At 35.4% G+C, this 12820-nt stretch overlaps 1 protein-coding gene across 8 annotated transcripts in view; it reads right to left on the bottom strand.

Annotated features, from left to right (window-relative positions):
* Window positions 1-647: 647 nt before the first annotated feature.
* The window catches only part of Apool (apolipoprotein O like), a 110758-nt gene continuing 98585 nt past the window's right edge, over window positions 648-12820 (bottom strand). For 6 of the 8 annotated variants that reach the window (XM_003470965.5, XM_063246142.1, XM_063246143.1 and 3 more), the window contains one exon: window positions 648-1206. In XM_003470965.5, coding sequence (XP_003471013.1) covers window positions 1118-1206 — 89 coding nt within the window. In that variant the 3' untranslated portion in view covers window positions 648-1117. Of the gene's footprint in view, window positions 1207-6294; window positions 7135-9224; window positions 9468-12820 lie in introns of those variants that run through there. The other 2 variants (XM_063246144.1, XM_063246145.1) reach the window with 2 other exon arrangements.

Genomic DNA, 12820 nt, shown 5'->3' with positions numbered 1-12820 from the left:
GCAAGTCTGTATCAAGCATCTGTACTGGGAAGGCCCAAAGATCAGTAGTGGAAGCTACAAAGTCTGCACCAGCAGGATGAAGGATCTGTGCTACCAGGCTGAAGGGTCTGCACTGGAGCCAGGAAGCGAGGCTCAAGATAAGGAATTGAGCTCCCCTGAAAAGAACTGCAGCCATCCTCAGTGATAGTGAGGACCTGAGCTCCTGCACTGCTAACAACAACTGAATTCAAATCATGAAAGCCAACATGACAAGACCTTCCAGGAGAATTAATAGCACCATCTTCCCATCTAATTCTCTTTTGATGCTATTGGCAACAATCCTCAGCTGGGCCTTCCACACCCAAAACCATACTGATTCAGTTTACCTGAGTGTTACAAGTTGACCATTAGTTAATCCATCACAGTCACTGATGCAATAATTGTACTAGATAAAACAGGAAGCAATGCCAACTTTGACAGGTGTGAGACTTGAGAAGAATAAAGGCTTTCCAATAACTGTTCTGGGGAATAGAATAATAAACTTCCCAGGAACTAGTTGAAAGATTACTGACTAGCACTAGAAGCCCATGCCACATACTGTAGGTCTTCTTAGAGTTTTTTTTTAGGTATTTAAGAGGAATTAACATTAATAAAACAAAACAACCAAGTCATAACATATAGGTATTTTATTCCAACTCAGAGAAATGGGGGAAAAAGGAACATATCCTGCACCACACACTGTTTTCATTTAACTGCAAATTTAAAGCACATAAAAGTGTATGAAAATATGTACTATATGTGTGTGTGTGTGTGTGTGTGTGTGTGTGTATGTAAGCATATATATACAAATTTCAGTCTCCTTGGTGTTTGTCATTACTTTTTTTGGATTCTAATAAATGTCATTAAAAGCCATCAAATGTGACCTGATACTTCAACCTGTGTCACTTAATCAATTTTGTAATATTTTTATCTTGTATTCAGTCAGTGTTAATTACTTACATGATTGGTCAAACTCTACATTGGAAGATGTCAAAGAAAAACAATTTAAATTATACAGTGTATGTCAGTTACCCACTGCACGAATTTTTCATCATCACTTGCAACTTCACACATATTGTAGTTCTTTATACAGTCTACTTTAGCTTCTAGTGCTGTACATGTCTTCATCTTCTGGACAAGACTGCCCATGATCCATGAGTTTAGGGTCAGGCATAAATGGGGTAGTACCTGATAAATATTAAGTAGAAAAAAAACAGTCATTTAACAAAATTTTTGTACTAGGATACAGACGTGAAAAAGTCATAAAATAACTGCCAATATGGGTCCAATATTCAAGCTATGTGAGACAGTAATTTGCATAAAATATATATTAGATCAGATGTGGTAAACACTATGCAGAACAGTAAAGCAGCAGGAAGCATGCAGAGTTCTGGGATGACTTGCAATTTTAAACAGGGTGGGTAGGGAAAACCTTCCCACCATATTTAAAATTGCAAGTCACTTCTGGAAATGTCATATTTGAGGGAAGATTTATTGAGGGATCTCTTTTCCTCTAAAAGAATGAGTTATCACAAAACTCTTCTTGAAACTGAAGAAGAGACGTTATGACACTTTCTATCGCAATTTATTTCGTGTCTAGGCTGGGGATTTAGACCAGCAGCATAAGCGCTGGCCTGGCAAGTGTGAGGTTGTGAATTCCATCCCTGGTACCAAAAAACAAAAACAAAAACAAAAACAAAAAACAAAAGTCATCCAGCAACTTATCTTGTGTCTGTTCTCTAACAAAAATTTATTTTTTGCATAAAGATCTTCAGCAATATTTAATATAGCAGGTATTACAACAAACTGGAAAAAATCAAAGATGTTTAAAATTTAACGATTTTTTTTTCAGTCACTCATTATGTACATTCTATTCTTTAATAGTTCTCACATTATTCAAACAAGTTAAGTAGAAAGCATGAGACAGATCATTAAATTACAAAGTGAAGTTATGACTGTTAGAAATTTTACTTTTTTTCTTTAAATCAGGATGATATTTAACATTCAGCTTCTTAATAATTTAAAATGAAAGTATTAAAGATACTAATCAAGGTAAACTACTTTCTAATATTTGTCCTATATATTAAGTATAATTGATACAGAAATGTTTAAATGAAAAAATCATTAAAGTAAAATTTTCACCAATCTCCCTCTAAATAATATGCTTCTCTTTAAATACAATTATTCTACCATTCTTGCCACTTTCAGAAGCAGTTCTGAAAGTCCTAATTCATGAGTATCTTTACTTGTGCTGCCATGACTGCCTGAATGTCCTGATTCAATTTTTTTATTTTTAATTTTATTTATGGAGAAAAAGAAAAAAAAAAAACAGAAAAAGAGTACAAGTTATACAGAATTTCCAAAAAATAAATAAAAAGTAGGAAATCACTAGTTAATAGATTACATGTGGTCATCTTAGAAATAGTTGTTCAAGTTACAAAATTAAAGCATATAAAGTGGACATTCAAACAGTGACACTGCAAACAGTTCTGTGCAATGATCCAACACAACCTCAGTAATAGGGATATTCATCTTATACACTTGAATATTCATGCAGTTATATCCTTTAGAACACTTTCTTTTCCTCTTTTTTACAATGACAATTACATATTTTGAGTTTTTATTACTCCCACAGTTCTTATTACTTTTTTTCAGAGAAAAAAAAATGTAACATAACAAAACAGAGTCAGCCCAATCAAAAGTATAGATATTATGTACTATATCTATATAGTACATAATGTAAAACAGAATACAAGGTGATCAACAATGGTTACCATAATGCCTCTTGCTATCCTAAAAAGAATTGCCTATATAATCAGCTATAATAAAATTGAACAAAACAGTACATAACAAAACCAATAAAATCAAAACATTGGAGACATTACAGGACTTCAAAAAAAGATAATAGTCAAAACAGAATGGGCATCATAGTGAATCTTATTATCTTCACTTTTGTTGCCTATACTCTCAAACTTGGTACTATCAAGCAAAACAGAATACAGTAAAATCAGTCAAAACAATATGGTGAGAGCAATACAGGGTAAAATCAAAGTGGGTTACTATAATATATCCTCCTATTTTTATTGAATTTTCCCTTAATTAAAAAGATAAAAAAAAACTAATAAAAAAGGAGATCGAGATAAAAGAGGACATAGCAACAAAACAGCACAGGTCAGAATATTACCATTTAAGCAAAATAGTGTTTCACCACAAGATATCCCAACATAAAAGTAGTTATCATAGTGTCTCTTTCCTTGAAATCTTTGCGTATACCTTCGTGTACTGTAGCATCAAATATATCAAGACAATGTAAAACCATTCAAGAGAATGACAGCATTACAGGGTATTTAGAACCAACAGAAAATAAACCATGGTCTCTGTACTATCTCCTTGTCTATAAAAGTTTTCATTTATATTATCACATATAATAAAATCCAACAAGACAACATGTTAAGACCGATGGAGACAGAAGAAAAAAAATTTTGATAGGACAGCAAAACAAGATATTAAACCATCACTAGCTATTATGATGTCTTGTTTTCTCCTAAATAGCTGTTGATACCATTCAACAGTCTCTGCCTCATTTCTGTTGAGCTCTTTTTCTGTCATTAGTTGTCAGTTTGTCTTCTCCTTTTTGCTTTCTGCTCCATTCATTATGGCTTCTCTGCTACTATTTCTGGAATCTTGGTATTTTTATCTTTTACAAAGTCCTGCAGTATTCTCTGTAGAGTTGAGTTGGTGGTTGCAAATTTCCCTAGTTCCTCTTTATCCTGGAAGCACCTTGTTTCTCCATTAATCGCTTGGGACGGTTGTGTAGGATGTATCAATCTTGGCTGGAGGTTATTGTCTTCAAAGCTTGAATTATTTTGCCCCACGCTCTTTGTGATTTGATGGTTTGTGCCAAGAAGTCTGCCGTAATTCTGATGTGTGTTCCCTTGTAAGTGATCTGTTTCTTGTCTCTGACAGCTTTTAATATTCTGTGCGTATACTGGATTTCTGGAATTTTGATTATTATATGCCTGGGTGTAGTTCTGTTTGGGTTGTAGGTGGCTGGGGTCCTATATGCCCCAAAGATCTGAATATCTTTACCTTTTCCCATATTAGGGAAGTTCTCCTTGATTATTTCTGGGAATAGCCTTTGCAGTTCTTTTGTTTGTATCCCTGCTTCTTCCTTTACATTCTTAATTCTTAAGTTATAGATCCTCTTATCATCTTCTAGCCTTTGTATTGGTACTGCGTATTTCCTTGTTATTTTTAAGAAGTTTTTCCTTTCATGCCCCAACATTACAAACTTGTCCTCCAGTTCAAATAATGTATCCTTAGTTTCTTTCACGTTGTTATGCCAGCTTTTGATAGAGTTTTTACCTTCCTGGTAATCTCTTTGAACCTGCTTCACTTATTCTACATTTTTTCTATTTTCAGCGTCACAAGCAATTGTCCCCTTTTTTTCTGTTCTTACATTCCACCATCTGTTTTTTCTTGGGAGGTGCTTAGCATTTCTGTAACTATTCTACTTATATCTTGCCTTACTTGGTTAAATACTTCACTTTTGAACTCGTCTATGAAGCCCCAGAGATATCACTTTGTGTCTATTGGTGCCATGCCTGACATTGCATGTTTTGCATTTACCTTTACTGGATCAGTGTTCTCAGGATTGGAGACTGAGGACCCTTTCTTGTTGCTTCCTCTTCCCATACTTTTTTTCTTTCCATACAAGCATATACAGGAGGCCCAGTTTCTTTCTTTGTTGGTTACAGTTTATTTGAATCACCCTGGCTAGGTGTTCCCGCCCACTGCAGTGTACTAGGAAGACACAGACCTGGGCAGCCTATGCTGGGTCCGCTCCTCCAGGTCAGTCAACCTGCTGAAGGCTTCACTGAGTTAGGGTGCACTGCCAGGTGCAGGGACCTGGTTTGGGCTAGCCTACTGCATCTTAGTCTGTGGTATCACCCAGGTGTAAGCATTCCCCACCAATCCCACTCGAGAGGGGAATATGTGACTGAAATCACTGCAGTGTCCTGTTCCAGCTAGTCTACCCAATCCCAGAATGTGCTCTGTTGGAGTCTCCTAGTCTATGGAAGGGTCTCCATTCCTCTCACTCACTGCAGGTCAATGCAGGGCTCCCTGCCAGCTCTGCTCTACATTTGGTTTGCCGATTCCCGCTCTCAGAGCTTTCACATCTCTATCCCTACTGTGCTGATTCAGATGCAGCAGCAGTGGCAGGAAATTCAAGCCATGGTTTCCAGAGGCACGGGTTCCAGCTTGGACACTGAGACTTTAGCTGTTCCAGTTGTAGCACCTGGATTGCATTTCCAGTTGGTTTCTCTCAGTTTTCTTAGTTTTTTCCTGGGTCGGCAAGGTATATCTCCCCCTGCTCAGGACTCCCCACACTGCACTATTCCTGGAATCCAAGCTGGCTATCTCAGAGATCCTCCATAGCTGCTGTTACCTATCTGCCATGTTCTTCCGGAAGTCCTGTTTCTCAAAGGTTTCATTGCACAGTTTTTTAAGGGTCTCCTAGTGTCCTTTCTATACAGGATGTAGGTAGTAGAGATCACAGCAAGCAGCCCATCCAGCTAGGGTCCTCTCTCTAATGTGCTAGGAGCAAGCATTTTGGCACCATGACACCAGAAGAGCCCTCCTCCTGATTCAATTTAAAATGCTTACCTTTCATGATTATTTTGACTCATGGGAAGAGCTAGAATTTGCATGGCTCTAAATGCAGAAAATAAGGTGAATACTGACATGCTTTAATTTTTTACAAACCTGCTTTTCCATTGGATGGCATTAAAAGGACTTCCAGAACTACTTCAGAAAGTGGTAAAAGGGATGTGTTCATAGTATTAGTTATTGAAAAAGAACAGTTAATACTCATATGTTTAGATCCAGTTTGTATGTCTATATTTGTTAATCTAAGCACCCTTAAGTAACTAAGCAATACTACAATCATTGTCAAATTCCTATCATCTTCTTTTATAGACCTATGGTGTAACTGTACTTGGTTTCTTGATGTTGTTTGTATGGCTTTTGATTTTCTTTTTTGTGTCTTTTTAATCTTAAATTTAAAAAAAATTAAAAATGTGTAGAAAGTTTATTTAGGGGGGATTGCAACAATGTGTAGTTCACTGCAATAAAATTTTTTGAGACAGACACATTTTGTAATTCAGGTTGGCCTTGAGTTCACTATGTAGCCCAGGCTGGCCTTGAACTCGAGGCAATACTCCAGCCTCAGCCTATGGAGTTCTAAGTGTTCACCACCTCACCTGACAATTTAAAAAAAAACTTTTTAAAATTTTTATTTAAAGAAAGACTCAACAAAACAGAAAAGGGGTAGAAATAATACATACTTAAAAAAAATAAACAGTAAGACATCACTAGTTGATGATTACATATTGTCCTCTTACAAATAGTTATTCAAGTTACAAAAATGAAGCATACAGAGTAGTGATTCAAATAGCAAGACTGCAAACACTTCTGTTCAACTATCCAACAAAAACTTAGTTATATGGTTATCAATCCTGTACACTTAAACACATATGCAGTTATCCATACCTTCATTTATGTTAATATTAAACAAATCAAAGCCAGCTAAAATCACTCTGAACAAAGAATAATAGTATTGCTGAATTTCACATCGTGACGCCATGGAATCAGCACTGGGTACTACAGTGTCTGTTTTTCTTCAAAGTAGTTGTTCATTTTATCATATGTTATAAGATAGTTCTTCTAAACTGTTTATAGGTTCTAGACATGATTGAGTCTCAACATGTATTTCTATCCTTTCTACATTGGAGAAACAAAACAAAACAGAACATTTTCCTATAAACACATGAAACAAAAAAGTCATATAAAACCACTGTACAAGGTGCTCCACAATGGTTACTGTGTTGTCTCTTGTTATCTTCAATAGAACTGTCTATATTATCAGACACAGTATAATCGAATATAGCAGTACATAAAAATATTAATAAAAACAAAACTTGGAGATACTGCAAAACTTCAAAAACAGGTAATAATCAAACCAGAATGGGTATCATAGTGAATCTTGTCATCTTCAGTGTAGTTGTCTATACACTCAGACTTGATACTATCCATCATAACAGTTTTCAATAAAATCTGTTGATACCAAACAGCAACCAAAAATCAGATTTAATTAAGATCAGTCATGGTAAAACAGTAAGTTATACAGGGCTTCAGATTAAGTTAATAGGATATTAAGGATGATTATGATACTATATCCTATTATTTTTAGGATAGCTGTCTGTGCCATCAGATCTAGTGCAAGTAGACAAACTGGGACAGAATATAATCCATTTAAGCACAGCAGTGTAAGTAATGTAGGTTTTAAATCCTGGTACACTATTAAAAATATCCTCTGTCTTCTTTTTACGACAATTTTAACCTTTCACTCTCCCAGGGTATACTGTGCGTTTTTGGGTCTCATCACCTCTCTGTTTTTAGATTCGGAGGGGGGACAACTTGCTATTTACCTAAGTGGTTCTGAACCTTCTCCCTCCTGGACTTGACGTCAAGTTGTATTCCTTTACCTTTTAAAGCCTGTGTTTCCAACCTATCTGCAGGTGCTGGCTGTTGCTCCTATTACTCTCTGGTTCCGTCACACAGAGCATTGTTTTCCTGTATTTGATTTTCAGTCTGTAAACCCTTTTTCAAGTTAATTATATTTCCTATAAAGAGCATCTCAGTGGACATGAACTCTTGATCTACTCTGGCTACGTTTCTCTCTTTTTTGTTTCTTTTTCTTATTTTTTTTTTTAGGGTATCAACTCCATGTATATTAGAGATTATAGCCAACCTTCTCTGACTCATTTCTGTTGTGCTTTTTCTGCCATTATTTGTCTGCTTTTCTACTTCATTTCACTTTACTCTCCATTAAGGCCTCTCTGCCACTGTTCCTGAAATCCTGATACTTTTCTCTCTCTCTAGAATGTCCTTCAATATTCTCTGTAGGGCTGGATTGGTGGTCGCGAATTCCCCCAGTACCTCTTTGTCTTGGAAACATCTTGTTTCTCCATTCATTTTTAGAGACAGTTTTTCAGGGTACATCAATCTGGGCTGGAGTTTATTTTCTTTGAGGGCTTGGAATACTTCACTCCAAGCTCTTCTTGATGGTCTATATGGAGAAGTCTGCCATGATTTTGAATGGGTTTTCCTTTATAGGTGATCTGTTTCTTTTCTCCGATGGCTTTTAATATTATATTGTATTTCTGAGATCTTGATTATTATATGTCTGGGTATGGCTCTGTTTTGGTTTTAAGTGGCTGGAGTTCTGTATGCCTCATACATCTGAATATCATTTCCTTTTCCTATGCTTGGGAAGTTTTCCTTAATTATTTCTGTGAATAGCCCTTATAGTTCCTTTTTTTGTGCCCCTGCTTCTTCAGTCATAGTCTTTATTCTTAACTTATCGTCTTCTAGCCTCTTGTCATCTTCTAGCCTTTGAATTGTTACTGCCTGTTTACTTATTATTTTTAAGAAAATTTTCCTTTCTCTATCACACATTGCAAACCTATCTTCAAGTTTTGAACAAACTTTAAAAATTTAAATATTCACTGATTTCAATCATATGTAATAAAGGTCTGTTGTTAAACCCATCCAGTAAGTTCTTAATTTCAAGAAATGTAATTTTTACTCCAAGCATATGGACTTAATTTTTTGTGAAATTCTCCATCTTTTCAATTATTTTTTCCATTTATTTTCCATTTAGCATATTAATTATAGTAATGCTTATTTCTTCTAATTTCAATATTTAGGTGCCCTGTATGTATGCTGCTATTGCTTTTTTTCCTAGAGTTTTCTGAGTCTTTGTTCTCCCTTTTTCTTTTTTCTTATTAATATCTTTTGGGGAGTCATTATGTGTATGTAATACAACCTGTATTTTTTTAAATTTTCTTCCTTTTCTACCCCCTTTCCCATCCTCTTCCTTTAATTCCCCCTTGCCCATTTTTATTCTTGTTGATATTTCTACTCCCAGCACATGTTTATGGCATATGTTTACATTCACTGAGGTTATTTGGTTCCTGTGACTTATCTTTATTCTACTTTTTCCCCTCCACTCTTCCACACTCATTGCCTTTGGTCTCATGGATTCCTTCCCAGTTTCAAAAGATTGATTCATTTGTCTCCCATTTATCTTTTATTACACTCTTTGTACATTGCCTTACACAAATAAAGAGTACCAGATGGTATTTATTCTTGTGTCTGGTTTATTTCACTCAACATATTTCCCATGGGCATCATCCATTTTCCTACAAATATCTCAAATCTGCCTTTTTAGCCAAGTAGTATTCTATTACGTATAGATACAAAATTTTCATTATCTCTTAATCTGTTGATAGGCATATAAGTTGCTTCCAGGATTTTGTTATTATGAATTGAGTTGCTGTAAACAGTGATATGCATTTATTGCTGTAGTTCTTTGGGGAAGATACCTAGAAGAGGAAAACTGAGTCAAACAGAATTTCTAATGTTACTTCTTTAAGAAATCTCCATCACGACTGTACTTTACATTCTAACTAACAATGCAAGAGGTTTTCTTTATCACCACAACCATGTCAGCACTTGTTATTTTTTGATTTTTTAATGATGGCAAATCTATCTGTTGTAAGATGCAATGCTAGTGTTGTTTTAATTTTTATTCTCTAATGGTCACAGATGTTGAACATATATTTCATATATTTCTTGGTCATTTGTAATTTTTCCTCAGTTGAGGAAAAATTATTTATTTATTTCACTTGCCCATATCTTGACTGGGTCTTTTATTCTAGGTGGTCTAATATTTTTAGTTCTTTATATTATTTTAGAGATTAGTGCTCTGAGAAATGGCTGACAAATCCTTTTTTCTTATTCTATAGGTTTTCTTCACACTAATAATTGGTTGTTCTGATGTACAGAAGCTTTCTATTTAATGTAATACCATTTGTTGATTCTTGCTGTTTCTTGTGCAACTGTAGGTCTTACTCAGAAAATTCTTTCCTGTATCTATGACTGCAAGTATTTGACCTATTTTATCTTCCAGTACGATAGGTGTTTCTACTTTGTTTAATATGTTTGACCCATTATGATTTATTTTTATTTTCATTTTATTAGAAAATGAATTCTGCTGTTTTATTGTACAATTTACTATAGTTGCTATATATTTCAAAACAACTTAAAGGATTTGAAATATTCTCTCAAGAAATGGTAAATATTTTAGGCAATGAACATACTCATTATGTTGGTTTGATCATCCCACAACATGCCTGTGTATTGAAACATTTTACCCCATAAAAACAAACAATTTATCATTTAAAGTAAAACTAAAAAATACATAAGTTTTGAAGGAAAGTTTTAAAAAATGAAGGAATCAACAAGATGGGATTCCTAAAATGCAGTCAATAATTCAATAATCATTGTAAGGATAAATTGGAATTTATTAGAATTAAATAGCCTCATTAAAGGCTATGTAAAAATAGAAGGCAGAGCTGAGCAAAAATAGTCTCAATATAATATCTCCCAAAAACTAAAATGTAATATATATAAAGAACATAAAAAACAGTAACTTAAAGACAATCTAAGAGAGAAATAGAAACAAACACTTCGTAAAAGAGGTGACCAAACACTAAATATATAAATTGTAAGTTATTAGGAAAATGTAAATTAAAATTACAGTTTATTGGTAGTACATAATGAAGTATTTTGAAGAACTTTAATTAAAATACCTAAAAATACAAAATGTACATGTGGTGGAAAAACCTGAAATTTTGATACACTCATGTAAAAAAAAATTTTTTTTTGGTAATAGAGATTGAATTCAAGACCTTTCACTTGCCAGGCAGGTGCTGTGCCACTGAGATATATCCCTGGTCTAACTCATGTAAATGTTAAATGGCACTACCATTTAAGAAAACTGTTCGACAGTTTCTAATGAAAATAAATTTACACCAATTCAAGCCTTAATAATTATACCTGTACTTATTTATTTAGGAAAGAAAATATATGTTTGTATACACAAAAGATTTCATGGAAGGAACCCTGATAATAGCCAAGCAATGGAAGTATCTCAAATACTCACTGACTGAATTGATGAAAAATTGGGATATGTTAATACCGCAGCACATGAGCTACTTTTATTTCTTACATTCCATTTGATGAAGCTATTTTAATTCCAATGAAATCCAATTTATTATTACAAGGGTTATTCAATTAATGACTACATATTTTGGGGGGTTTATTTTAAAGATAATGAGACAAAACAAGGCAAAACAAAACAGAACAAAGTAGAACAGAGTAAAACAATGTGAATACCACAGGATTTCAGAAAACGTCAGGAAATCAACAGTGGCTACCATAATGTCTCATGTGTTCTTCAAAATAGGTGTCCATACCTTTCCACAAAATAAATTAATACACATCAAAATAATATAAAAGCAATCAAATCATAAGAATGAGAACCTTAAGTGTTTTCAAGACCAGATACTAGGAAATCAGTAATGGCTACCATAATATCTCTTGTTTTCTTCAAAATAGCTATCCATATCTTCATACATATTGGAATCAAATAACTGAAAACAGACTAAAACCAATCAAAACCAAGAATAAAAGCATTACTGGTTTTTGAATCAAAATGATAGGAAATAATCAGTGGCTACCATGGTGTCTCATTTTCTTCTGTGTAATTGCTCATACTATTATACATACTAAAATCAACTCATATAAACTCTTTAGGTAAAGTTCTAGGCATATATAGGCATAGTACATCTATATCTTCTGTATTAGAGGAAAAAACAAAACAATAAATAACTATATCTTAGATGTGTTCAGCAATTCTTTTGTTATGTTTATCATTTCTTCTTTTACCTGGGAGATTATTTTTGATCTGAGTCCCTTTATAGCTTCATGGATTTGCTTCTTTACTTCAGTCGTTATCATTTCAGAAGTGTCAGGTGTCCGTCTTACATTTTTTCTATAACCATGTCTCCTAGGCTTGTTTGGGTTGGGCTGGAGGTTTCTGGTTGCATTGTGCTCTTTTGTCATTTTCCTGTATTCCCTGGTTGTTTAGTGGCATTCAGAGAATCCCCAGATACAGAATGTGCATTTTGTGGGCCTTGCAGCATTCCCCATGTGGCTCATCAAAGTACTCCAGCTGCTAGAGGTCATTGGGCAGGGCCCTACCAGATTCTGTGTGGCGTAATAAGGCTGAATGTTATATGGAGTAAACTGGGCAGGCTTTCTGCTCACACCACATGGCACTCTAATGCTCCTCAGCTTCTTGGGGTCTCTGGGTATGGCTCCATCGGGTTCCAAGCAAAGACCTGCAGCTGCACAGCTCGGTAGAGGTTGCTGTGGTAGGCTTCAGTTCACAGGTGGTAGCTCTCAGCTTGGTGAGTTGTAGGATGTTTGGTGGGGCCCAACCAGGACCCAAATGATCACCCAAAAGTCCCACAGTGTTCAGGGATGCTGGGCAGGGGCCTACCAGGTTCTAATCAGAGTTCTGTGGCGTACAGTCAGGTAGGGATTGCAGTGGCAGGCTTTAGCTCGCACACAGTGGCTCCTGGCTACCTAGAAGTTGCCCGGCAGGACCCAGCCAGGACTGGAGTGATGGCCCATAGGTAGGTCCCACAGTGTTTGGGGACATGGGGTGAGGGCCTACCAGGTTCGAGGCAGAGTCCCATGGCTATACAGCTAAGTAGGGATCTCTGTGACATCCTTCAGCTCATACACAGTGGCTCCTTGCTACCTAGAAGTAGCTTGTTGGGGCCCAACCAGGACCAGAGTGATGACCCAAGGTTCTACAGTGTTCAGG

Source organism: Cavia porcellus, unplaced genomic scaffold (assembly GCF_034190915.1).
Source record: "Cavia porcellus strain 051 isolate PalLab524CR breed Dunkin Hartley unplaced genomic scaffold, mCavPor4.1 scaffold_3, whole genome shotgun sequence".
NCBI classification, from domain to species: Eukaryota; Metazoa; Chordata; class Mammalia; order Rodentia; family Caviidae; genus Cavia; species Cavia porcellus.
This window is presented reverse-complemented; position numbering and strand designations above follow the sequence as displayed.